Source organism: Pygocentrus nattereri, chromosome 14 (genome assembly GCF_015220715.1).
Source record: "Pygocentrus nattereri isolate fPygNat1 chromosome 14, fPygNat1.pri, whole genome shotgun sequence".
Taxonomy (NCBI): Eukaryota; Metazoa; Chordata; class Actinopteri; order Characiformes; family Serrasalmidae; genus Pygocentrus; species Pygocentrus nattereri.
This window is the reverse complement of record NC_051224.1, coordinates 16,226,872-16,254,320: the sequence shown is the minus strand read 5'-3', so window position 1 is coordinate 16,254,320 and position 27,449 is coordinate 16,226,872. Positions and strand designations below refer to the sequence as shown.

At 40.5% G+C, this 27,449-nt stretch overlaps 1 protein-coding gene across 2 annotated transcripts in view; it reads right to left on the bottom strand.

Annotated features, from left to right (window-relative positions):
* The window catches only part of plcd3a (phospholipase C, delta 3a), a 53,936-nt gene that overhangs the window by 16,979 nt on the left and 9,508 nt on the right, over window positions 1-27,449 (bottom strand). For both annotated transcript variants that reach the window (XM_017705607.2, XM_017705606.2), the window contains 5 exons: window positions 18,571-18,738; window positions 5,073-5,301; window positions 3,765-3,894; window positions 2,725-2,950; window positions 1,558-1,759 (listed from right to left, as the gene is read on the bottom strand). In XM_017705607.2, coding sequence (XP_017561096.1) covers window positions 1,558-1,759; window positions 2,725-2,950; window positions 3,765-3,894; window positions 5,073-5,301; window positions 18,571-18,709 — 926 coding nt within the window. In that variant the 5' untranslated portion in view covers window positions 18,710-18,738. The remainder of the gene's footprint in view (window positions 1-1,557; window positions 1,760-2,724; window positions 2,951-3,764; window positions 3,895-5,072; window positions 5,302-18,570; window positions 18,739-27,449) is intronic.

The window sequence follows — 27,449 nt, the reverse complement described above, 5'->3', positions numbered from 1 at the left end:
CACCAACAATCTGAAGAACCATTTTGTGATGCAAGCAACCCTTTAATCATGCAAAGGGTTCTTTGAGTGTACATGATTCTATACAGAACTGGTTTCTTTACTAAAGAACCCTAGAAGAACAAGAATATTGAATCCTTTCATTACTTGTCAGCTACAGTAACTTTAAGGCTTGGTTCTGTTGTTGGTGCATAAAATTAATATTTAACTTATAGCTGAGTAATATGACAATATACACTATATTTCCAAAAGTATTCACCTGTCTGCCTTCACACGCACATGAATTGAGTGAGATCCCATTCTTAATCCATAGGGTTTAATATGATGTTGGGCCACCCTTCCCAACTACAACAGCTTTAACTCTTCTGGGAAGGCTTTCCACAAGGTTTAGGAGTATGTTTATGGGAATTTTTTATCATTCTTCCAGAAGGGCATTTGTGTGGTCAGACACTGATGTTGGACGACAAGGCCTAGCTTGCAGTCTCCGCTCTTATTCATCCCAAAGGTGTTCTATCGAGTTGAGGCCAGTCGAGTTCTTCCACACCAAACTTGCTCATCCACGTCTTTATGGACCTTTCCATATGGACAGGAAGGGGCCATACCCAAACTGTTCCCACAAAGTTGGGAGCATGAAATTGTCCAAAATCTCTTGGTCTGCTGAAGCATTAAGAGTTCCTTTCACTGGAACTAAGCAGCCGAGCCCAACTCCTGAAAAACAACCCCATAGCATAATCCCCCCTCCACCAAACTTTACACTTGGTACAATGCAGTCAGACAAGTACCGTTCTCCTGGCAACCGCCAAACCCAGACACGTCCATCGGATTGCCAGACAAAGAAGCGTGATTCATCTCTCCAGAGAACACGCCTTCACTGCTCTACAGTCCACTGGCAGGGCGCTTTACACCACTGCATTCAATGCTTTGCATTGCACTTGGTGATGTAAGGCTTGAATGCAGTTGCTCAGCTTTGGAAACCCATTCCATGAAGCTCTCTATGCTGTTCCTGAGCTAATCTGAAGGCCACATGAAGTTTGGATTATTTCATTATGAAGACAGCAAATAAGTCCTGTTTAACTGGATTTAGTGCAACGCAGTATGTGAAATATTGAATAAAAATCATTGTTCTCACCGTTTTGGTAGTGTTTTATAAAATATAACACTACTGGTTATTTTTTCTGTGATCCCACAAATCAGATGTCAGAAATGATAAATATCTTGTACGGTGAAAATTTCTAGAAGCATCACAATATTATATTTTTGTCATAATGCCCAGCCCTAATTCATAAACTGTAACTGGGGTGGTACCTGTCATGTCCTTGTAGTACCAACAAATGGGGAAGATAATTGTACCACTGCTTTATATTTCATTTTATTTTTCTGACAGTGCAAAATTATGAAACTTAAATTCAGGGCCCATAAGTCAATTGAACTTTTTTGCATTTTCAACTTACATATTTACCTGGGGAGATTTTCTGCTGTTCACCTATGGGTAAAGGGAAAATGGCCAAAATTCCCTTAGTGAAGCACTGGGTGTATTGTGTGTGTATGTACTGTAGGTACCTGATGTAGGGCTCGGTGCTGCTGTCGCTGGTGACCTGGTCTTTAGTGAGGTAGGTGTTGTGTGATGAGGAGATGTAGTAGTGGGCAAGCGGCTGGCTCATGTCCTGATGTACACGTGTGTGATCTGGATTAAATAGGTCGTTCTCCCGGGACAGCATGTACATGGTGAAGCCGTTCTGAGTCATGAATAGGTTTTTCTGGGCTGAACGAGACAACACAGGCACACGTAACAAAATCAATCAAAACACTTCAGCTCACTGTTACAGAGCAACTCATAACATGCAGCTCTACCCAGAGACACGGGAAGGCTGTTTAAGATAGAGCTGCTGAAATTTTAAGCAGCGTATATGTGATATCAGTGCTGACTTCATGCAAAATGATTTGCCTCCTGTCATTAGAAAATGTTTTTGATAAGTTACTTTAAACAGAGCATGTCATAACATATCGAGTGGGAGAACTAATGGCTGATAAAAAAAGTATCTGAAGGCAGGGCATTAATACATTTAATGATTTTCAAAAGCAGTTGTAAGTGGTTTTCTGAGCAAATGAACACTCGCTGTCAAGATAAATAGCTCAAGTATAATGCACAAATGTATAATATACATTGTTACATGTACATACTTACCTATTTATAATCCACATAAGATTATGTAATATTATTACATAGAGATGCTTACATAGCGTTGCTGCACAAAAACCTTATCTTTTGCTGTTTTTCACTTTTTTGCATAATTTGAGTGCTCAAAGTTGCATTAAAATTTCATATTAATTGGACTAATAAAAACGGTCCACAATTACTTGAAAAAAAGTTCTTGTTATATTAGCTTGCTTTACAAGTTAAACATTTTTTCCTACACACAAACATATATATGATAAAGCTATATGTCTGTGTATATGTATTTGTTAATGCCCTGTGATGGACTGGTGACCTGTCCAGGGTGTATCCTGCCTTCTACCCAATGACCGCTGGGATAGGCTCCAGCACCCCCCAGGACCCTGAGGGGGAAGCGGCTTAGAAAGTGTGTGCATGAGTGTGTTTGTGTGTATTTGATTACTTAATATAGATATATATTTATTATTATTACATATAGAAACTTGTATTTGTGTGTGTGTGTGTGTGTGTGCATGTGTGTGTGTGTGTGTATGCGTGTGTGCATGTGTGTGTACCCCAGTCGTTGAACTCGTAGGTGAGGATGAGTTTCTGGGCGTGGCTCAGTGAAGCGTCCTCGCCCTGATCGCCCAGGAAGTCCCTCAGCTCCAAGGTGGAGAGAACACAGCCGTTACTGGAGTAATGCCGAAACACAGCGTCCAGCTCCGGCCTCCGCAGCAGCTCCCGACAAAACTCCTCAATCTCCACATGGTCCAGACGCCCGTCACATGACCGGTCACACTTCTACAGACAGAGGGAGTGAAAAAGGGAGGGGAAAGGAATGACCAAAAGAGACTGAGTATTCACAAACACAGCACAGTGGCATGGTAACGATCAGCGGTGTAAATCCGTGACATTGTATCAATTTGATTCACGTATGATTTAAAAAATAATTCATTAACACATTTCATGATAGGTTTCAGTAATTTTGGACCATTTCCACAGGTCTGTTCATCTCAGCTTTTTAAGATGATGCAAAGGGAGAGTTTTCAAAGTATGTAAAATGATATAAAAAGGGAGATACAAGTTTCAAGCATGACAACAATTAGATTTTTATTGCTACACATGAAAATAACTCTGGAATCTATAAAATATGAGCACTTCAAGACACATAGATCACACTCACTGAAAACTGTTTTGCAGCCGGAGAAAACGTTACCTAATGTAGAGAGCAGAGCAACTCTAATAAGATCTGATGCCAGGAGCTTACTTGTGTGACAGAGAGAGAGAGAGAGAGACAAAGATAGAAAGACAAAGAAAGAGAAGAGAAAAAAGAGAGAAAGGAATGAGAGAGAAAATAGACAGAGAGAAAAAGAAAGAAAGAGAAAGATAAATAGAAAGAAAACAGAAAGCCAGAGACAGGTAGAGAGACAAAGAAAGAAAAATATATAGAGACAGAGAGAAAGTGAGAGGGAGGGAGAGAGAGAGAGAGAGAGAGAGAGAGATCTAATACTTCCAGTAATTGAAGACAGACGGCAGATAGACATTCCAGCAGAAACCCAACACGACATTCAATAATAACAACTGAACATATGGAGCAACACAGACACACACAGACCTTAAACAGCGTCCGGGCGTACTGTTCATTCAAGTCTATGTTGATCATCTGGAGCAGCCGTTTGATCTCGTCGTAACTCATTTTCCCGTCCTGGTTCAGGTCTGCACGTCTCAGATAACTTCTGATCCAAGTGACCACAGTTAAGGACACAATAAAACCCAGCTTAAACTCCACAATCCACACACACACACACACACACACACACACAGACACACACACACATATATAAACCCTAAAACTGTTTGTCTCAGTCAAGAATGTGTGTTTAACCATTAGATGATTGAATTCAGAACCATCAGCCAACAGTTTTTGCACGCTACATTAGAATGAATACAAATTAATGTAGATATAGCTAAATATATTAAGGTTATTTTTGTTATAAGCAAAGCTTTTAACAATAAGTAAAAATTCAGTACATATAGCCCAGATAAATAGCTTTACATGTCATTTTCTTAGCTGACATCTGCACAGTAACATATCTGGCATCAATTAGATTTTTAGTAGTATGCTTTTTACCTATATTGGACATTTTCTACATAAAACAAAACAAAAAATAATACTATTTTAATAAACACAACCAAACACACACACACACACAGAGTGAGAGAGTTAAACTTTTCCTCTGCTTGCAATATGCGGTATGTGGTATTAGAGATTACACTGACTATCAGGTTTTCACCTATAATTACAGTCTCACAGTGTCTCTCTCTCTCTCTCTCTCTCTCTCTCTCTCTCTCTCTCTCTCTCTCAACAATGCAATTGCAACGCTTCATGGGTGGCTTTATAACTACCTACTGCTGTGGTAACTGTTATCAAATCCTAAAGTGACTCTATTGTACCACACTGCTCAGTGGCCCATCTTCATGTGTTCATGTGAAAAAAATCATTGCAAAGCACTTTTATAAACCCCAAATCCTGCTCTGTTTGCTAGAACATTAAAACCTGAAACCCTATTCAACTGACATTAAAGTTGCATTATGTAAATTTTGGAGATTTGGAGACTGCTCTGGTGGAAATGTCTAACTGCATGCAACGTACAGAACATTTCGTAACATCATTATGCTTGTGAGTGCACTGAAAAAGAACTTCCAACAGAACTCAGTCAAAACTTGAAGGACGTAACCTCAATTATTTAGTATTGACATCATATCTTCATCAGTATAATGCTGAAATAATTTTGTGACTTAAACAAATCAAATATACTTCACTTTTTCATGAATAAATTGCAATATTGATGTACATTCAATATATGAGTCTGCAGGTCACTGACCCACAGAATGTCAGTGCACTGATATGACAAAAGGATATTGGTCAAGTTTTTCTTTCTGGCTCATGTTGGACACACGATCTTTGAGTGTGCGGATGCCACGGACCCAGCATTCCGCCTCCTCCTGAGACAAGCAGCACAAGTCCAGACTCTTCCTCCCTCCGCGGAACACCAGAGTGAAACAGTGAGCCTCGGGAACTGAGTCGGCCACCCGCCGCAAACACTCCGACTGACAGCCTTCCCTTACACACTCCACCTCTGTCACACAGACTAAGAGAGAGTGGGGGGGGTAAAAGGACTTATCTTACAATGATATATATTCCATATAAATGAACTCTAATAAAGTCATTTGAAGCTGACAGAGACAGGTGTGTGTGTGTGTGTGTGTGTGTGTGTATGTTGACTCTTGGTTTTCCGGTAATCTTGTAAAATTTCATCATGTAAAAATTCTACAGAAGGAAAAGTTTACAGTTTTCCCAGAAAGGCACATTTAAAGAGTGAATCAGTGAAGCTCTTTAATTACAGTACTTATGAAATACAGAGTGTCTGTCTGTATATTTTAGAATTTTAGAAATATTTCCCATCAGCCCCATTCAACAGCATGGAGCTGAGAGGACCATGAGGCCATGTTTGTCCTGAGATGCCTAAAGTCAGTATGAATGGGAAATCACTGCACACTATCCTTCCAAACTGTCGGGGGGTTATGGAAGGGGGAGGTAAAATAAGATATTATTGGTTAATATTATTTTTCCTAGCCTGCTGGTGCATGATGGTGAAAAGTCATTGCACTTTGATGAAGGATTATGGAGAAATTAAATGTAATGAGGTGACAAAACATGCTTAATATGACCAGGGCATAAACTAACTAGATAAAAGGCCCATTTCTTATTTTGGTAGACTTTAAAGGAACTTAGGAATCTGTTCCAAATTGCTGCTGTGCTATAAAGTGATTCAGTTCATGGTTGATTAGGCAGATATCCAGTTAGTGTAGGAGGAGATACTTTATCAGATGGTTTAAGTTGACAAGACAGCAGTGTTCTGTAACAATGAGCTCTTTGAACTGTAGATGCTTTAGAAGGACTTCACATGCAAGGACACACACAGACACACACACACACGATTTTCTTCCCACCTAAAAGCAACAATAATAGATGAATTTCTGTGTCAGAACTGAATGTGATCAAAACTTGTAGAAAAGGCAGAAAGGTAGTGTTTTCCTGATGTCATAAATACTGCCTGCTAAAAAGCCAGAAGATTGTATTCATGTGATTAACTGCTGTATTTAAAGTAATACAATGGGATGGACAATCAGCTGACAACAGCATACGTGCCTGTACTCCCATAAGAGTTAGTGGGTGTTAATACTAAGAGCGGGCGCGTGCTTTGGCAGCTGCAGCCTGTGGCTGAATGAGGTGCCAACTGTGCCAGCCATGCCCTTAGCATGCTTCTGCAAAGCCTTCTGCACAGAGGCCACAGGCTCTGCCCCACAGGTGTCTAAATCCTACAGATCCCTGAGCACCCCCTATCCAGTGAGGATTATAATTTAAACAGTTTCCTCATTACTCCAAATGTAGCTGCTCAAATACCAGACAGTTTTGGGCTGATTCTGGCTTTCCTATGTGAGAGCTGGTTGACTATTCAGTAGATGTTAGGTATGCGTGTCAGAATAGGACCAGATCCTGGACACCTTCATACCGTTTTGCCTCGTGGGACAATTCTGACATGAATGTTGTGGACCAACAATATAGTTTGGAACCTAAATCTGGAACCAGATTTAGGCCATATCTCTTAGCTCTACTCACTTCGCAGAGTGTGGATCAGATCTGAGCCGAGGATCCCAGCCATATACTAGGCTGGGATGTGGCCCACAAGTGAGCCAGACAAATTTTGCTAACTGGGCGATCAGTCAAGGCATGTTTAGTGTCTGTGCACTTCTTTAGTTTTGCCCTGGAGCTATGGGGCTAATGTAACTAACGAGTAATGAGAAATAGAAGCTAGCATTGTGCAGACCGCATGCCAAAATCATCACACACTTGCCACAAACATCAGCAAGATGTTAAGAAATTTCAAACAGACAGTTTTATGTGGTTTCAGACACTGTATGACATACTGTCATCTATACACATGGACAAAAATACATTGCAATGCTAAGAAACAGCAGCAGCAGCCGTCTGAATTTTATCCACACATCTATCCATGTATATAGATAGCAGTATGTCATACAGTGTCTGAAACCACAAAAGGGGGTCTAATTTGGATTATTTAACAACAACATAATTTGAGGCAAGCATGGGGTGATTTAATCCTGCATTTACAATGCTAATTACATAAAAGTCCATTATGTGTTGTTAGCCATGTGGCTCTGGTGCTCGACTAAAGGAGCATGTATTTAGATAGCAGTATGTCATACAGTGTCAGAAACCACACAAGGAAGTCTTTTTGGGATTACTGAACAACTCAACATAGTTTGAGAGCTTGTGGGGTGATTTAGGCATGCCGTTTACAGTGCTAATTATATAAAAGGCCATTAAGTGTCAGCTAAATTAGCCTTATCTCTGGTGCACAACTGAAGAAGCAAACATGAAAGATGTCTTGGCCAATCAACTATGTTTGGGGTAAATTTGTGTAAATGTGAGGAAAACCTGTGTACATTTTCAGAGATTCATATACAATGAAAACATAAAAAGGCCAAACATGCCACCGCTGACTTCTGCTGAGACTTTAAAAGGTCAATGCTCTGCTCCACAGCTGTCGAGTAGCGCGGCCTTATTAAAAGCTGTTAGGACAGTCTTGTTGGATCTGGTTAGACCTGTGCTAAATCAGCATCTCTTTTCCATGTGCTGAGACATAAAATTAACACTGGATATCACCTAAATAATATTTTGCGTTGAGTCATAACTGCTGGAACTGATCTTGTTTCACATGAATACTCAAAGGACTACATAAATGCAATGTATTATAATTAGAACTGCACATGGAGGCTATGTGTTGTGTTGCCAGGAGAGTTAAATAAGTACTGCCTTCAGTTTAGAGAGGCCTAAGCTTGTGAGTCTGTTGAAAAGTGTACACTACCATTCAAAAGTGTGGAATCAATTTTAAATAACATAAACACAAACTGGCTATATATACATGTGTAAAATGATTGTAATATGATACTAGTAGATGATGTGTTATTACTGTGACTTTAAAACTGATTTTATATACACACACACACACACACACACACACACACACACACACACACACACACACACACACACACACACACACACACACACACACACACACTCAGTGAATTCCAGCGTGGTACCTTGATAGGACGCCACCTGTGCAACAAGACCAGTTGTGAAATTTCCTCACTACTAAATATTCCACAGTCAACTGTCAGTGGTATTATAACAAAGTGGAAGCAATTGGAACTCAGCCAAGAAGTAGGCCATGTAAAATGACAGAGCGGAGTCAGCGGATGCTGAGGCGTATAGTGCACAGAGGTCGCCAACTTTCTGCAGAGTCAATCACTACAGACCTCCAAACTTCATGTGGCCTTCAGATTAGCTCAAGAACAGCATAGAGAGCTTCATGGAATGGGTTTCCATGGCTGAGCAGCTGCATTCAAGCCTTACGTCCCCAAGCACAATGCCAAGTGTTGAATGCAGTGGTGTAAAGCGCCACCACTGGACTGTAGAGCAGTGGAGACGTGTTCTCTGGAGTGTCTAATTATGCTTCTCCATCTGGCAATCCAATGGATGAGTCCTGGTTTGGCGGTTGCCAGGAGAACGGTACTTGTCTGACTGCATTGTGCCAAGTGTAAAGTTTGGCGGAGGGGGATTATGGTGTGGGGTTGTTTTTTCAGGAGTTGGGCTCAGCTGCTTAGTTCCAGTGAAAGGAACATTTAATGCTTCAGCAGACCAAGAGATTTTGGAGAATTTCATGCTCCCAACATAATAGGAACAGTTTGGGGACGCCCCCCTCCTGTTCCAACATGACTGCACACCAGTGCACAAAGTATGGTCCATGAAGAACTTGACTGGCCTGCACAGAGTCCTGACCTTGTGTTTGCGTGTGTGTGTAAATGATCTCTGTTTGGACTGGCTGCCCTGAAACACTTTTTATAGTGTCAGCATGAATGGGTGGGGCTTGGTTGCTGTAGGTTTTGCTGTAGAGTGAATACGTGTACATGTGATGGTTTGAGACTGTTGCTGTTTGCAGCTTAGTTTGTGTAAACAGACTGTATGGAGAGTACTATATCAAACTCTTATTATTAAAAAAGTGTGGGAAATTCAGTTTTCCATTGTATGGGCACAGTAAACCATAAAATTCTTAAATCCTTAAAGATTAACTATGGTGGTAGAAAGGGGATTATCTGGGCAAAAAGGTATTCCACATGACCTGGAATTGGGTAACCCCCCTACCCACACTCACTGGATTAAGGACATTCTTTATTTCTCAAGCTTGGAAAAAATACCTTAGCTGTAAAGCGCTCACTTAAAAAACTCCCTTGAATTTGGGAATAATGTTCTCGTATGTTTCCACACATTCCGACCTAAGTTTATCCAGTCTAGGAAATGTTTTCTTGAGTATTGTTTGAGCAATAATACATTGTATCGTGCAATTACTGCTTTATGGCACATAAATTACCGAGTCCACACACATTTTCTGTACCTTCTCCAAGTAGTCCCATCACTGTTCTAATTTTCTTCTTTAATAGTTTTTTCACTCCTTATGAAAGTGGGTTGCCATATATCTCTTCAAAAATATTTCCAAAAAATAAATAACTTGAACTCAATGGTCATTTCGACTGTAATTAAAATACAACCCCATTTCTAGAAAAGTTGGGACACTGTGCAATACGTAAATAACAACAAAATGCAATGATGTGCAAAACATTTAAAGCCTATATTTAATTGAAAATAGTACAAAGACAATATATCAAATGTTGAAACTGTGAAATTTTATTGTTTTTTGAAGCATACATGCCTATTTTGAATTTGATTCCAGCAACATGTTCCAAAAAAATGAGACAGCAGCATATTTACCACTGTTTCATCACCTCTTCTTTTACAAAACCCTGTAAGCATTTGGCAACTGAGACCAGTTTAGCACCTGCACTCTTTTAATATAGAGCCATACTGTTGTAATACATGCAGAATGTGGTTTGACATTGTCTTGCTGACATAAGCAAGGCCTTCGCTGGAAATGATGTTGTCTGGATGGCAGCATATGTTGCCAAAACATGTATATATCGTTCAGCATTAATGGTGCCTTCACAGATGTGCTGGTCACCCATGCCATGTGCACTAATGTCCCCCTATACCATCATGAATACTGATAATAAACTGAGTGGTCTTTAGCCCGGAGGACACAGTGTCCATGAGTTTCAAAAAGAATTTCAAATGTTGATTCGTCAGACCACAGGACCCTTTTCCACTTCCCTTCAGCATTTTAAATGAGCTCGAGCCCAGAGAAGGCGGCAACATTTCTGGATCCTGTTTATATGTGGTTTCTTCTTTGCATTTTACAGTTTTAACTTGCCGTTGTGGATGCAGCAACAAACTCTTTTCATAGACAAAGTTTTTCAGAAGTGTTCCTGCTACAGAATAATGGCTGTTTTTAATGCCGTGCTGTCTGAGGGACCAAAGACCACAGCCAGCAAATACAGTTTTTTGTTCCCTTGCATACAGTGATTTCTCCAGATTCTCTGAATCTTTTAATGTTATAATGTACTGTAGATGACGAAAAGCAAGAGTTCTTTGCTATTTTATGTTGAGAAATGTTGTTGTTGAATTGTTGCACTACTTGATTGTGCAGTCTTTCACAGAGTGGTGAACCCCTCCTCATTTTTACTTCTGAGAGACTCAGCCTCTCTGAGATGCTCTTTTTATATCAACCACCAGGTTTTGTTTAGCATTACACACCTTTTGTTGCCCCTGGCCCAACTTTTTTGGAATGTGCTGTCGGCATCAAATGGGCAAATGTAAAAAAAAAAACAAAACAACAAAACAAAAAAAAATTCTGACTTTCAACATTTGATATGTTGTCTTTGTACTATTTTCAATTAAATATAGGGTTTAAATGATCTGCATATCATTGCATTCCGTTTTTATTTACATACTGCACAGTGTCCCAATTCCACTTTTTTGGAAATGGGGTTGTAAATGAAGGTGTGATTACTGTACAGTACAGCCTGTTTTTTTCTGCCAACTACTTTATTCAGTTGAATTCAATGTTTCAATGATCCAGCTGTACGGTTTTGCTCAACCCAACAAACAATCCTTGACTAAAAGACATTCCACAAGTGTGTGTGTGTGTGTGTGTATGAGGGAGAAAGGGAGAGGGAGAGAGAGAGAGAGAGAGAGAGAGAGAGAGTGAGAGAGAGAGAGAGTGAGGGAGAGAGGGAGAGAGAGACACAAAACAGCTGAAAAGTGAGATTGGGGGAGATGCCATGGTTTAATTTTGCGTAATATTTTTCTGTACCAGTTTGTGAGACGAAAAGCCAAACCTTCTTCCCAGAATTTTCCACTGAGTATAGTACATTTCTGAAAGCTGTGGGTGACAAAGCTCTAATCTTTGCCGCAGCATTCCAGTGCTCCAATGGGGCAGCCTCGACAGACTCGAGGCAGGAATTCAGATTCTTCTGCTCTTTAAGAAGGTCAGAGGCTAATTCCAGCTTCACAGACTGAGAGTGATCGACACTGATCGGTGGCCTAATAAAGAGCAAAGGGCCAATGATAATCTGCAATAGCTGGATAAGTAAACAACACTTCCTACAAAACATTCAACACCTTGAGGAGATGTTCTTCTTTGTTTTAAGGCCTGGTTGGTTAACAACAATGACTAGTTTGATTCACTTCACTGAACCGACTCTTTTAATGAATCAAACAAAGACTAATTGACTCACAAGTAAAGTTCACCTTTATTCTCATCTCCTTCCTTTTGAAATACCAACCAGTTTAGCAAATGAGTGTGATGCCTGCTACTTAACTTACTACAAAACTTAAAACAGATAAATGTTTGTTTATTTAGCTTTGAATTCTGTCCATAGTTATACTTTTGTCCATTTTATTGACCAGATTTAGTGTAAGGGAAAAACTGTCAATTGTATTTATCAAACTACTATTTGACAAAAATTTGATTTTTCATGAAACTATTTGCTTGTGGAGGAGCCAGCCAAATTCCACTGAAAGAAACAAAAAAATACCCACTCCCCTGCCCAGGTGTAAATGGCCAGGTTTTATGAGGAGAACCCCAAGGTTGTTGGTTCTAATTTTACTTTCCTACAATAAATCCTAATATGTCTCTCATGTATTTTTCACATTGAAAACCCACCTTAAAATTCCCTTTCCATGGATTTTTGTAATCATCCAATAAATATTTTTAAAACTAGCTCACAAAAAATGGCTGACATTAGCAGGCTAGCTAGATATGTATTAGTCATTATGATACCTTATATTTAAGTGTAGTTGAATTGAACCAGTAAGACGCTCATGATGAACAACAAAAAATGAGGCGACTGTCAAATCCAGAAAGGTCAAAATACAAAGAGGGACAAACAAACAACCAGTTAACCAGATCTACAAGGGCAAAGACAAATAGACAAAGTCAGAGAATCCAAGAAAATGTCAGAATATCACAAAAGGCAATCAGGAAACCCACTGAGTAGTTCTCACAAGAAGAAACCAGTCTAAAAGCCGGGGCTTTATATTAACTATCTCCAGACATGTGACAACAAGAACAGGTGAACCAGATTAGTATTCAGATGAGTGAGAATGATGATTGGAATGCTGTAGATTGTCAGCAGGCATGTGATCTTTAATTAACTTACATTTTTTAACTAATTGTGTGTTGTGTTTTTTTGGCTGCCTTCACGTTCCAAAGACATGGCACACTAACAGTCGTTAACATGGAGACTAAGTTCGTGGTCCCTGCTGAAGCAGCATGACTTTCCTTCGGCCGAATGGGCCGCAGGAGTGAACTCAAGGTGCATGCCACTTTGCTTCAGGCACACAATTTAGAACTGAGTAAAAGATTTCCCTACAAAAATGGTTACCCAGGAATGTGAGTTGGAACGCTGATCCGTCCTGACTTTTACTCCTGGAATGGGGTTCTTTACTCACCATATAAGTGAGTAATAAGTAGTTACACAAGTAAAAACTGTGGTTCATCTGTTTCTCTGCATTTGTTTCCCTCTGTTAGATCATTCATCTGTGTTCAGGACCCCAAAAGGACCAGCAGGTATTGTTTGGTGGATCATTTTTTTTAAGTAAAAAGTGCATCTTTTTTTTTTTGTGTAAAATTAAATCTGCACAAGTATGATATAAAAACTACAGCTACCTATTAGTCACCACACCACCACACAAAGAAGACCTCATTGATCTGTGACTCTATTTACATGTTACTTCTATATACCGGAGCATGTTTAACACAGGTACGTTTTACTTTCACTCAACTATATTATTAGCTCTGTTCTTCCACTTTTAACAAAGGAGGATTTTGACATAGTACACATACTTTCAGTTTCTCAGTTTTTTTCCCACCGCTGGCAAAACAAGAGATACGGATGCAGCATTAAAAGAGAAGATGTTCAGCAGAATCGAACTGGAGCAAGAGGCCATGAGCGCTATGAGTCAGTCAACTGGAGTGTAGGCGGTCATGTTTACAGGGGCCAAACAAGTAGCTCATAGGGAAGCACCGAGATTAAAAAAACAGTGCCACAAGAATGTTCACAGATGAGCCGGTTTAAACAGGCACACACTGAACACAGGTGCACATGTAAACATACTGTGCGCTCAGTATCCTGCTCTTTTTGGTATAGCAACAAATTCCTGACCATTCCGGTACTTGATGTAAATAAAAGGTTCTTCAACCTAATCTATGACTGTGTCACTATAACACTATCTCTCAAGTCCCCGCTCAATGGAAAACAGGCTTTTCAGAGATTGATTCATTGCACTTAGTGCTGTCATAAACACAAAAGCTTTGTCCAACTTTAACCGTGTTAACACATAGCAGTGATTGTGTAGGCGCAGCAGGGCTCAGCATGGTGAGGGCGTGTCCATCAGCAGAAGCTTAACGTGAAGAACGAAAACAGATTCTGACTGTTCTGCTTCCATCTGTTCAAACACTGAGTGATGGGACTCCAGTTAATAACAATAATAAAAACCTGTTCTCTCACTCGCGCCCTCTGTGGTTTTTACAGCTGGTAATATGCAGGATATTGAGCTGAGTATGTGCACTGTAGATTATACAGAGGATCTGAGACAACTAGAAAATACTACTATTTTGCATTCTTTTCTAGTTTCATGTAAAGTGTTTTTTTCCTTTATTACAAATTACTTAACCTGAACAATGTCACAAATTTGCTTTGACCTTTTTTTCAAAATTCTAAAACTTTCTCTTGTTTATTTCCAGGTTTGCGTCACAGTCACAGATGTTAGGACCCCGTTGTAGGTCTTACCGAAAGCTAAACATCCTGCAAAGTACTGCTCTTTCTCAGCCATAGCGAGTTTTGCGGTTCGTCATGGACTAAATAACTGCATTGCTGTGTTTCACTTTTGTCATATTTGGATTTGGACTCTGATTAAAGAGGGAATTGTGGCTTAAACCAAGCATTTAATATGATGTTTATGCTCTGCAGTATTCTGTAACTCAGCATTATATCTCACGGCCTCACCGGCCTCATTCTATATAGCTTTCATGTCATTGTTCTCTCACTGCAATGCATGAATTACACAAATGTATCAATAGCTGTGAGGAATCCCTGCACTGTTTACCAAGCCTGGCTGCTAGTTTAGCCATTAATCTACAGGGTAATAATCCAGAAAAGCTAGTATTAATGTAACTTTCACCTCGGTTGTCATTTTAATCTTTATGCAGCACAAAATGAACAACAGAGACAAGTTTTTTACCCTTGCAATCAGGAAAAATGAGCAAAACTCTGATGAGGTCTAAACAGCCTTGCTAACTTTAGCTTTCGGCTTGTTGTCCTCCTCATCTGAAGAGTCTGTTATTTATATAACCCATTGTCTCCACTGTAGTGATTGAAGGCTATGATTTTACACTTGCAAAAAGATGTTTGGCCAGCAGTAACAGTAGATATCTAGCTTCCTTCCACATTTGGCAGTGAATCAAGCAGAAATTCACTCCAAAGAAGTTCATGTTTTTTAAAGGTTCCTTCCACCTTCAAGATACATCATCATAAAAGTTTTCTAGTCTTTTATGTGGACAATCTCATTACTTTACTACTGCGCTATAACTATACGACGCAAACAGGCATCTTTACAACCGATGTAGCCATGGCTACATTTTTCATTTTGCTTTGTGTTTATCATTATTGTGTAACTACAGATTAGAACTTGAATATATGGTTTATTCCAGTTATTAACCCCTTACCTGGCCAGGACCTGCAGACAGATTTTACTACACACTTCTGTAACCTAAGAATAGCTCAACCAGTTTGCGCTGAAGTCTCTGCAGATACTGAATAATAGTATGCAACAAGCCATTTTAAGGGGTTAACAGTTGCTTTATTACATTAGATGCCACCTGTGTAAAATGATCAAATTGTAAGTCGCTCTGGATAAGAGCGTCAGCCAAATGCCATAAATGTAAATGTAAATGTAAATAAAGAAGTTACATGGAGACATCACCTCTGCCCTTTTCCATGGAATAACAAATTGGCAAAGTCCCTGCTTTGGAGTCATAATAATAAAATTAAAACTGCTGTGTTATAATTTAAACTTGCTGGCTGCCTAATAAATTCTGGTTTAGTTGAACTGAAGCATTAAACTCACAGAATGCATCACTGATTATTGTACAGTCAATGTACCAGAGTTCAATGAACTCTAATATATTAAATTATATTTACTGACAATCTCTTCAAAGCACATAAACACTCCATCACAGAATAGGTCCCCAATAGAATGAATCCCACATTCAAGCCATTCTTTCCAATATACTGGTTTCTTACCAATAACTATTTTCGAATTGAGCCAAAGTGAAGAATATTCTTGTTGATACTGTGAGACTCCCATAATTTTGTGAACCTGATTCCAAACTTCCCTTGCGTGAGACACTATAGGGTTACTAACATCCTGCCTCTCATGTCGTTGGAGAGGCCAGATCTCTCTTCATTACCACCCAGTCCAATCCTGTTTCCTCTTTGCACCAGTGTTTGGAAAGTTCAGTGACTTCAAAAGAAAGATTGTATAGTCTAACATCTGGAAGGCTTAGCCCTCCTTTTTCCCTCAGGGAGTACATTTTATTTACGTTTATTCGTGGTCTTTTTTTCTCCCACAGAAAACTCCTAATACTCTCATTGTACTGTTCATATATTTCAGATGGGATGGACAAAGGTAGTATCATTGATATATAATTAAACTGAGGGGCTATTACCATCTTTATAGTGTTACCCTTTCCCCACAGGGACAGTTTTCCCCACTTCTCCAAGTTGGTTTTAATGTTTTTCAATAAAGGCTCAAAATTAAGGTTTGAGATTTCAGTTAAGTCCGTACATAGCTTTATACCTAAATATTTCATTCCTATAGAAATCCACTTAAAATTGGATTGTGCCACTGCGCTTTGTGTGCAGCCTTTCGAGATCAGGTTACTAATTTTTAAGTTAAAACAGCAAATTTACTGAAGTTTTTTTTTTTACAGTGTAGAACAATGCATCTGTTTATGGGAAGAACACACACACACACACACACACACACACACACACACACACACACACAAACAAACACGCATTTTCTAAGCCACTTATCCTTCTGGGTTGTGGTATGGGAAGAACAGTGAAGGTCATGTAGATGCATCTTCTCTGTTAGCAATTGTAGAAAAGAACAGACACTCAGAGACGTGTAATTGATCACGATCATTTGTCAATGAGAGTTAACAGTGAGGAATCTGAAAAATGCCAAAACATTTTATGGTGATTTCATGTCACCAGCAGTTGTATTTCCCCAAACATGGCCTCCAAAGCACCAATCAAACAAAGAGAGATGATCAATGCTAAAAATACATTGGACCTGCCAGACCTGTACTCCACACTAATCTTTACCTCCTTAGCCTTGAACCTGATCCAAACACGTCATAGCCTAATGTTCAAAATCTCACACAGAACATGAATTTCCTTCTTGAAGAATTGTTGTGAGCTATAAACAGTTCCAGCTAAAAAACAATGTGCTGGCAATAAATCTGTGTTTGTTTTTTTGCCAGCGCCAGAAGAGGTAGAAGGAGCGGAGAGAAGGCATGACCATCAGCTGGAAATGTTTATGTACAACACTAGCGCCTTAGAGCTGGCCTTGAGGGTGTGGCTTCAGCTCCTATATCTGATAAGGAAGTATCAGTTTCCTTTACTGTACAGCTAAAAATTCCACCCAGCTGCACAAAGGAATGTTACTCTCTCACTCAGATACAAGTAGGCATCTTGGCTCAGTTCACAGAAAGCTTCCTCCAGTCTGTCTGATCCTTTTCATCTCATCTCAGTCCCCTGTGAGTCCATGATGAGCATCAACATTACGACACAGCAAGAGCTACATATTTTCACAGGCTAACTTTTCTTTTTTCTGTAAAGACTCAAAGCTCATTCTTAGACACTCACTATCATATTTCAAGCTTGGTAAGTAGATACTCCTTGTCATTTCCCCTACACAACATTTAACATGAATTGTTGTCTGCTATTCCTGGACACACCAGTATTAAAATATTACAGATCTGTTTAGCTTGCTTACTATGCAGCTCTAGCCTTTAGACTAAGGCCCATTTTTACCCCTACCCCCTGTTTTCGAGTGTCCCCTTGCCCCTTGGAACCGAGTTACAAGCTGTGGTGGTAGATCTTCCCCTACGAAATGGAACAACCCTCAAATTATAAAGAACATTGCTTCATTATTGGGCTACTAGTGCTGCTCTAGAGGTGACCTTGCCAGTCTGCAGTGATAGCAGAGGAGGGTAAAGTTCAGCAACTTCACTGCTGGGCTTCAGTTACATTTAGGGGATCATATGCCTTCAAAAAGGAGGGATCCTTCAGTGATATGAAGCTGAAGCTATTCATCAGCTTCTTGTTCAAATTTTCCCATTCCTCCTTAAATGGTGCAGCAGTTCTGATGCCTCAGAGGTCAGAATGTAACTCCTGCACCATTTAAGGTAGAACGGTAAACTTTGCTTGCTTTCTACAGAAACATCAGCTTACACACAGGGATTCCCTGTGGTTGTATGACATGTTTACGTAATGCATGTTGAATGTTGTAGCGAGAGATGAATGGAAACATGAACATCTACACTAAAGAATATAGCACAACACAAAAATATAACATGCTGCACTCTAGTTTTCGCCAGCATGGCGCTTTAAAGGTCACATGATTGCATTGTTCTTTTGGTTGTCAAAGAAATCAAACAAGAAAGACTAACTGATTGTGGGCGGAGTTAAGCCTTGATGAGAAGGCAATTTAGAGAGAAATGCAATTTACCCCACAATCTGAAACATTGCCACGGTTTTGCCTGAAGTCTCTTGCCTTAAAGTGTGTGTATATATATTGGACTCACAGCTCTGGCGTCTCTGGGCTTTGCGGGAGGTCTTGCTGGACTCGCACCACACAGTCACACAGTCCTCCAGCAGTCTGAAGCTGCGTTTTTTCTGCCAGCGCTGAGAGCGAACCTTCACTATGCTGGAGCCCTGCAGCATCACACGCACGTCCTCATTGTCCAGCACGTCTGCAAAACATCACACACACACACACACACACAGACACAGACACAGACACACACACACACACACACACACACACACACACACACACACACACACAGACTGAGTGAAATAAACTTTGATGAAATCTCATTTTCCCCAAACTTTCAAAAGGGCTTCTTCCATGCTGTTGGCCTCACAACGCTATTGTTCATAAAAAGACTTGGGCTGAATAGCTGCCAAAGTTTTGCTCATTTATAAGACTTCCAAGTGCCATTTCAGAACACTGTGAAAAGCCACATGGAGTGGAAGCACTATGAGCGCAGGAATTCATAGAGTTGTGTAACAAGAAAAAGCAGATGTCAGATTTGAACAGGTTCAGGACAAAAGAAAAAGAATTAAAGTGTCCATATCATGGAAAACCGAATTTTCCTCAGTTTTTTGGAAGAAATCTATTTGATGTAATATAAACATTGCAACCAAAGCATACCATTCATTTCCCAGATCATATATGGACCCCAGGCTGCATTTTGAATTTATTTGTTTTTGTGATGTCACAAATACCAGTACATTTACATACATCCACCTACTCTGCCTATTTTCCAGCAAACTACCAATTTAAGCTAAACGGCCTATTTAAAAATCACATTTTCTTGTGATAAACATTCACTGGCTTCTGCTTAACCTCTGGGTCTAGCACACCTGCTATATGACATAAATCTTCTACGACAATACTGACACATACCCAGGACTAATTTAGTAGCACGTAATCATGCACACACGCGCTGTTCCAAGGCAGAGAGCGTTGGTAACTAGTGTTTTTCCCAGCATTGAGTCACACTTTATTACCACATACGCTGCCGTTTACCATAACCATAATCATTTTGAATGTGCATATTACTCATACTTTTCCCAAAAGCGCCACGCACACACACTCACAAACATGCTAGGACCACTGACAGGTCAGAAGGCTAAGAGGAGCTGTGTCAGGAGGATCAGATGTGTCAAATGACTGCGAACATTGCAGGAGACTAAAAAAAAACAACATGATGTAAGAGCATGACAAGAGTCTGCATGAGAATGAGGAGAATGACACCAGCAAAAACTGAGCTCTGAGTATGTGCACGAGTGTGTATACAGTAAAGCAGGGAGAAAAGCACCATCACAGGCAAAAGTCTGAACACCTCTGGTCAAATGCCATGTTTTCTTGATCTTCTAAGTGAAAACAAGTGAACACCCTATGATTTTTGTTAAATTAAAAAAGGAAAATTGACTAAAAATACTGTTAGCATGCACTGCTGTGAGCTGCAAAGCCTGAAATAATAATCTAAAAGTCAGAAGTGTTGAGTTTTTCAGAACACGTGTTATGTCTTTACACAACGTCACACACGCAGATTAAAGAAATGTGTAAATGCAAAATCAACATTATACTGATGAGGACATTTGCATGTTCTCCCTGTGTCTGCGTGGGTTTCCTCCGGGTTCTCCGGTTTCCTCCCACAGTCCAAAAGACATGCAGTCAGGCCAATTGTGTAAAATGATCAAATTGTATGTCGCTCTGGATAAGAGCGTCAGCCAAATGCTGTTAATGTAATGTAATTAAAAAGGACATGACAATAACAGTAGATAATCCACTCACATCCTCAGAAAGCACGTCCTTTTCCAAGTTTAGACTGAGTTCTTTTGAAAACTCTTTTATGCTCCTTTACTTGCCCGCAAGCATTAGATTAGATAGCTCGGGGAAGGGGTCCAAAGTAGAGCCCACGTTACAAAATGTTGTTCCACGTGTTGTGTGCAATTACACATTTATACCTCCAAATTTCCAAATAGTGTAGCTTCAAATGTGGCATATTAGTGAAAAATTGTAGCACACAATTTTTGACACGGTTAAATTTAGCAATAAACAGTCATTGTGCATTAAAATGTGCAGAAGTGTGTTCTCTGTGTTTTTCATAAAAAAAAAAACCAATACAAGACATTTGACCAGGATCACACAAACGTTTGCACACAACTGTATAAGTGTGTGCTTTGGTGTTTTGCTGTCTGGTTCCATTAGGACCCCCCATAATGTTTTCATATGATTTTGATAAGTCAAAAGTTGTAAACAGTGTAATTTTATACACAACATTAACAAATACAGTGTATGTTGAAATACCATACACTAGACACCAAAAAGTGTTTTAAACATTTTATTTGATAATCCAAGTTGGGAGCAAGTAAGCATGTCAATATTATTACATTATTGATCGCAATTATTTTCCACAGTGACTGGATTTCAAAATGCTATGCTTACATCACAAGAAAAAATTGGATGTGTTCTTATCAGTTGTGTTTGAGGCAAATTTATATATACACTGCTCAAAAAAATAAAGGGAACGCTCAAATAACACATCCTAGATCTGAATGAATGAAATATTCTCATTGAATACTTTGTTCTGTACAAAGTTGAATGTGCTGACAATAAAATCACACAAACATCATCAATGGAAATCAAATTTATTAACCAGTGGAGGCCTGGATTTGGAGTCACACACAAAATTAAAGTGGAAAAACACACTACAGGCTGATCCAACTTTGATGTGATGTCCTTAAAAATTAGTCTCAGTATTGTGTGGGGCCTCCATGTGCCTGTATGACCTCCCTACATCACCTGGGCATGCTTCTGATGAGGTGGCGCATCGTCTCCTGAGGGATCTCCTCCCAGAGGTCTCCTGGACTAAAGCATTCGCCAACTCCTGAACAGTCTGTGGTGCATCTGATGTCCCAGGTGTGCTCAATCGGATTCAGGTCTGGGGAACGGGCGGGCCAGTCCATAGCTTCAATGCCTTCATCTTGCAGGAACTGCTGACACACTCCAGCCACATGAGGTCTAGCATTGTCCTGCATTAGGAGGAACCCAGGGCCAACCGCATATGGTCTCAGAAGGGGTCTGAGGATCTCATCTCGGTACCTAATGGCAGTCAGGCTACCTCTGGTGAGCACATGGAGGGCTGTGCGGCCCTCCAAAGAAATGCCACCCCACACCATTACTGACCCACTGCCAAACCGGTCATGCTGAAGGATGTTGCAGGCAGCAGATCGCTCTCCACGGCGTCTCCAGACTCTGTCACGTCAGTCACGTGCTCAGTGTGAACCTGCTTTCATCTGTGAAGAGCACAGGGTGCCAGTGGCGAATTTGCCAATTCTGGTGTTTTTTGGTAAATACCAAGCGTCCTGCACGGTGTTGGGCTGTGAGCACAACCCCCATCTGTGGACGTGGGGCCCTCATACCATCCTCATGGAGTCGGTTTCTAACCGTTTGTGCAGACACATGCACATTTGTGGCCTGCTGGAGGTCATTTTGCAGGGCTCTGGCAGTGCTCCTCCTGTTCCTCCTTGCACAATGGCGGAGGCAGCGGTCCTGCTGCAGGGTTGTTGCCCTCCTACGGCCTCCTCCACGTCTCCTGGTGCACTGGACTTTCTCCTGGTAGCGCCTCCAGCCTCTGGACACTACGCTGACAGACACAGCAAACCTTCTTGCCACAGCTCGCATTGATGTGCCATCCTGGATGAGCTGCACTACCTGAGCCACTTGTGTGGGTTGTAGAGTCCGTCTCATGCTACCACGAGTGTGAAAGCACCACCAACATTCAAAAGTGACCAAAACATCAGCCAGAAAGCAGAAAGGTACTGAGAAGTGGTCTGTGGTCCCCACCTGCAGAACCACTCCTTTATTGAGTGTGTCTTGCTAATTGCCAATAATTTCCACCTGTTGTCTATTCCATTTGCACAACAGCTGTGAAATTGATTGTCAATCAGTGTTGCTTCCTAAGGACAGTTTGATTTCACAGAAGTTTGATTTACTTGGAGTTATATTGTGTTGTTTAAGTGTCCCCTTTATTTTTTTGAGCAGTGTAGATGTATATATATATATATATATATATATATATATATATATATATATATATATATATATATATACACACACACACACACACACACACACACACACACACATATATATATATATGTATTAATTGTAAGTAAATGAGAAATAATGTTTCTTTGCACACGCCATAGATCTTCTGTCTGGTGCTATAACTCCTTTAGAGGGCAGTGGTGAGTGATGTTTATAATGGTATATACATTGTAATGGCAAATTAGATTTTATGTTTTACCAGAGCAGGTTTATGAGGAGCGTGGCCACTTCCTATTCCCCCCAAGCCGTTATATCAAATACAGGACTGCTAATCAGCAGAGGGCGCCCACGAGGGAGTCCTCAATGAACGAGGGTAAATGGCGCTTTTTTCTAAAAACGAAAAATTTTAAGTAATCATTCTAATCATTTACCCAGAACTTTCCTTTAATGTTAGAAAGCAGAAGGATGTATTTCACTAAAAAAGCAAAGAAAACGTACCTGTATGTTTCCTTTTTTCTACAGCAAACGGGTTCCGGGCAGCAGAAAACTGGCATTACAGCTAGTGAGTGCTGGCTGTTTGGCAAGCGGAGCAGCTCATTGGTTGTTCATGCTCACAAACTTGAATTTAAAAGCTCCTTAAAATATAACACCAGTGTTAAAATGTTTTATGCTCTATCTTAACCCATTCATCTCAGCCTCGATCGGGAGCACCCTCTATCATTTGAGAAGCCATACAATACAAACAACCAAACAATACAAGGTTTTCTTCAGATAGCAGCATTTTACTATATAGTGGACTGACAGGAGAGTGATCAAAAGGTTTCTGTTGAGTATTTGGCATGACCGACACACTATTTAGTGCTTTATTTCTCAAACATGCTGCCATAAACAATGCAGGTCAACCACCAACCATGTGACACTATTGAATCGCTGGTGTGAATTTAAAGGGGGATTACACCAATTTTAAAAACTACATAATTCAGTTGTTAATATGCAAATAAAGCAATTCAGAGCGGTTGGTGTGAAATGCTCTATTCTAGAGGAACTTACAGTCTGAACAGTTTAATGCATTTAAAAGCAACTTCAAAAAGTGCTTTTAAGTTAAATGATTACAAATATGTTACCAGATGCCTGAGGTGTTGCTTTATGATCCTTTTGAGAAGATTTTGGCATAAAACATACTTTATTAACTCTGTGGTGGAAAGATGCATGCAGGGCATTGTAAGGCCATTGGGCACCTACAGAAAACAGATTCACCACTATTTGGCCATCATCAAGAACATATATAACACAACAACTCAGAAGACATGTCAGTTCACTGATTGTTCTGGATAGTAAATAATTTGGCTATGTTTGCTGTGTACCATAACCATACCATACCATACCATAACACCATAACTCCTGTTTCCAATCAGAAATCTGCGTTGGTAAGTTTCTCTATCACAAACCATTTCACACCAAACCATGTTCACCACTTAACCACTGAATTATGCTGAAATTTTGAAAAAGTGGTGGAATTCCCCTTTAATACACTGCAAGGCATACTGCAATTTCAATATGGAGCAGTATAATATGCAGCAATATTTAAACTAGCAAAATGACTTTGAATGACAAACAAGGAATAGATACTTCATTAACAATCTGAGAAGGAATTACTGTAGGAAGGTGAGGCAACAAGGAGAAACCCGTGTGATGGGTGGAATATTCAGGCTACTAATTCCTCCCTGCTGTATAGAAAAGCCTGTCTGGTAGGTTTCGTTTGAAGAGCTATTGAAAAGATGACACAGACTCTTCCTCCTTCACTTGATCTTGACCATAAGCCAACTCAGCAGAAAGAGATTTATCCACAGATTCTGAAATAGTAAGAATGATGCTCGGCTTTGGTTTGGCAAAACCACTTCAGTGTAAACGGCCAGAAACTCAGGGTGAGTGCTTTATAGCTTTTACAAAGCCATGCTAGACTACGCTAGTCTGCGCAGAAAGCGCCTCTTCTTTCCTCTCACGTCTTTCAGCCAGTGGACATAAAGTTAAAAAACACAGCTGAGTTCACTGCCATCTGCTTGTTTACAGTAAGAAAGCCTCTCCTCAGGCAGTCTGTGCTGTGTGTCAATGATTAAAAACGCTGCCCCTCCTCTGATCTCCCAGACATCACTAAACACTGGCCCGTGAGAGGGGGAGAGAGGGAGAGGCAGGGAGGAAGAGAGAGAGAGAGAGCCAGAAGGAAAGACGAAGGTGAAGGTGAGCTGAACGTAAGGGAGTGAAAAAATCTTTTGTTTACATTTTGTTTTTATTTATCTTCCTTGCTATGTAAACTTACTTTCAAAGAAAGCCTGAAATCAAAAGTCTCTGTAACCTTTAGTCTCTTACCAGAGAGAGATGGAGAGAGGTGATGTGTGTGTATCAAAGTAATCAGAGAGAGCAGCAAGACCGACAGTGAGGTGAGAGAGAGAGAGAGAGAGAGAGAGAGAGGCTGACAGAAGGGAGACGGAGTTTTAAAAAGTAGTCTAAGACATTAAAAGAGAGTTAAAGCATAACAGAGAGAAAAAAGACGACGGTTGAATCTTTACAGGCTGAAAATACAGGCCACAGTGTTTCAGTGAAAGAGCCCCTCACCACAGCAACCACAGAATACACACTCACACACTGATCAGCTCTCTCACATCATCTACACCACTCTGTGAAGCTCTTGCTTCAACTCAAACTCACATTACTCCAGCAAGGCAATTTAACTGACCAGCCACAATGCATACCAAATGAGAGAGAGCGAGAGAGCGAGAGAGCGAGAGAGAGAAAGCAAGAGAGAGAGTGAGAGAGAGAGAAAGAAAGCGAGAGAGAAAGAAAGCGAGAGAGTGAGCGAGAGAGAGAGAGAGAGAGAGCGCAAGAGCAAGACAGGGAATGCAAGACTGAATGGACAGAGCGGAGAGAAAGACTGAAGATAGAAAGACATTCAAAGGACAAAAGAGAGAGTACACAACTTGCACACATTTGACATACTGACACGTCTGGAGCCTGACTACAATCATTCACACACATGTACATACAAGTAGTATGTATGTATATGTGTGTGTATGTGTCAGTGAATATAAGCTGTATGTGCAAGTGTTTCATAAGCATGTGCAAAAATTGTGTGTGTGTGTGTGAGAGAGAGTGTTTCATAGGTGTGTGCAAGTCATGTGCATGTATGCAAGTGTTTCAATGTATTTCACCCTAAACGGACCCCCACAGAAGTGCAGTACTTCTCACTGCTTCACCAGAGCAACTGCCATATTCAGTGAAACCATGCAGGCAGTACATACGCCAAAATTACAACACAGCACAGGAGTGCATCTTCACTCCTTTTTTAGCCTGCGGATGACTCTCTCTCTCTCTCTCTCTCTCGTTAAGTGCAACAAGAGAAAACTTCAGCCCTACAGTTCCATATGCTGGCATGGCAACATTACATAACTCTTTGAAGAGGTCCACTCATGTAACCATGAAAGCCACTTAAAGCCATTTCACACCTGGAAAATGTCAAAAAATACAACAGAAGTTCCACTAAACTCCTACTACTATGAACCTGAGAGGTCACTTACAGGGCCTACACTCGTAACCTTACACGCTAAGACTTTCATGACATCCTATTCAGTAAATACATAGAAAACAATGGTTCAGTCACTCTTAAAGGACCCATATCCTACATTTTTCTTCCACCTATGACATTTGTGCTGGTTTACATGTCAAAAACAGCCATAAATTATTTTCTGACCATTTCCCAACCTCTATTTATCATTTTCAAATAAACAGGTTGGGCTTTAAACCAATATATCATCACTGTTCAAAGAGAAACAAGCATCTCCACAGTAGTAACTTTACAGAAGAAGCCAAAAGGTTGATATAAATGGATTTTTTCCAAAGCAGTTTTGTAGTATTTCTGTTGGTCCATTCACTGTGAATTTTTCACGCAGTGTAAAGGACAGCTGCCGCAGAAAAGTAAAAATCTAAAAATGGAAACATGCTTTTCTTTAGACAGTGACAATATGTGAATACATTACACCTCATTCAAATAGCAGTCTGGACTGAAACACTCCATATAACGTCAGTGTGAATGGGCGGGCTAAACTGCTGTTGGCTAAACAGGTGCATGTATGACATTAGCAATTTTCTAAAGCCTACACTGTATTTCTCGGTCATTACATCATGGCAGGCTGTCCCAAAGTGAAGGACCCTTCATACGCAGCCTAGAAATGCAGCCTACATTTGGAGTGATTTCAAGGATGCATCAGATGTATCCTTCCAGGCCTTCGATTACCCACAGTTCTCTGCACACGGATGACACAAAGGAAAAAAATAAACAGCAACACAAAAAGGTGGAAAACAAAGCTGTTGGATAAGAGTTAGTTTTAAAATATAAGTTGTTCACTGTGGCGTGCGCGACAATGATGGCTGCGAGAGCCGGCAGGAAGGCGGAGCCCGAACAACCATCGGCGACGAACCTCGGCCAGGACGGGAGGGAGAGAGCCGTGAGTGGGGAGGGGGCGGAGCGCAAAGCCCGAGCTCCGCCGAGTGACCTGAGTGACGGCGGGAGGAGGACGCAGCGAGGCCGCTTCACTACACCTCACGAGCTGGAACTCGGGGTGGTGATGGGGAAGCAGAGCAGCGAACTCTTGTTCCCTCTCGGCTCGGGAGCTTTTAAAAAGAGCTGAGGGAACAGAGAGAGAGAGGGACGAGCAGCAACAACAAAGAAAAGAGTGGAAGAGCAAAGGAAAGAGTGGAAGAGCTGAAAAGCTTGAGTAAAAAGACTGAAAGCCTAGCTGTCTGAAGTCACTGAAAAGTGGCCAACGTAGCATAGCTTTGGTTATT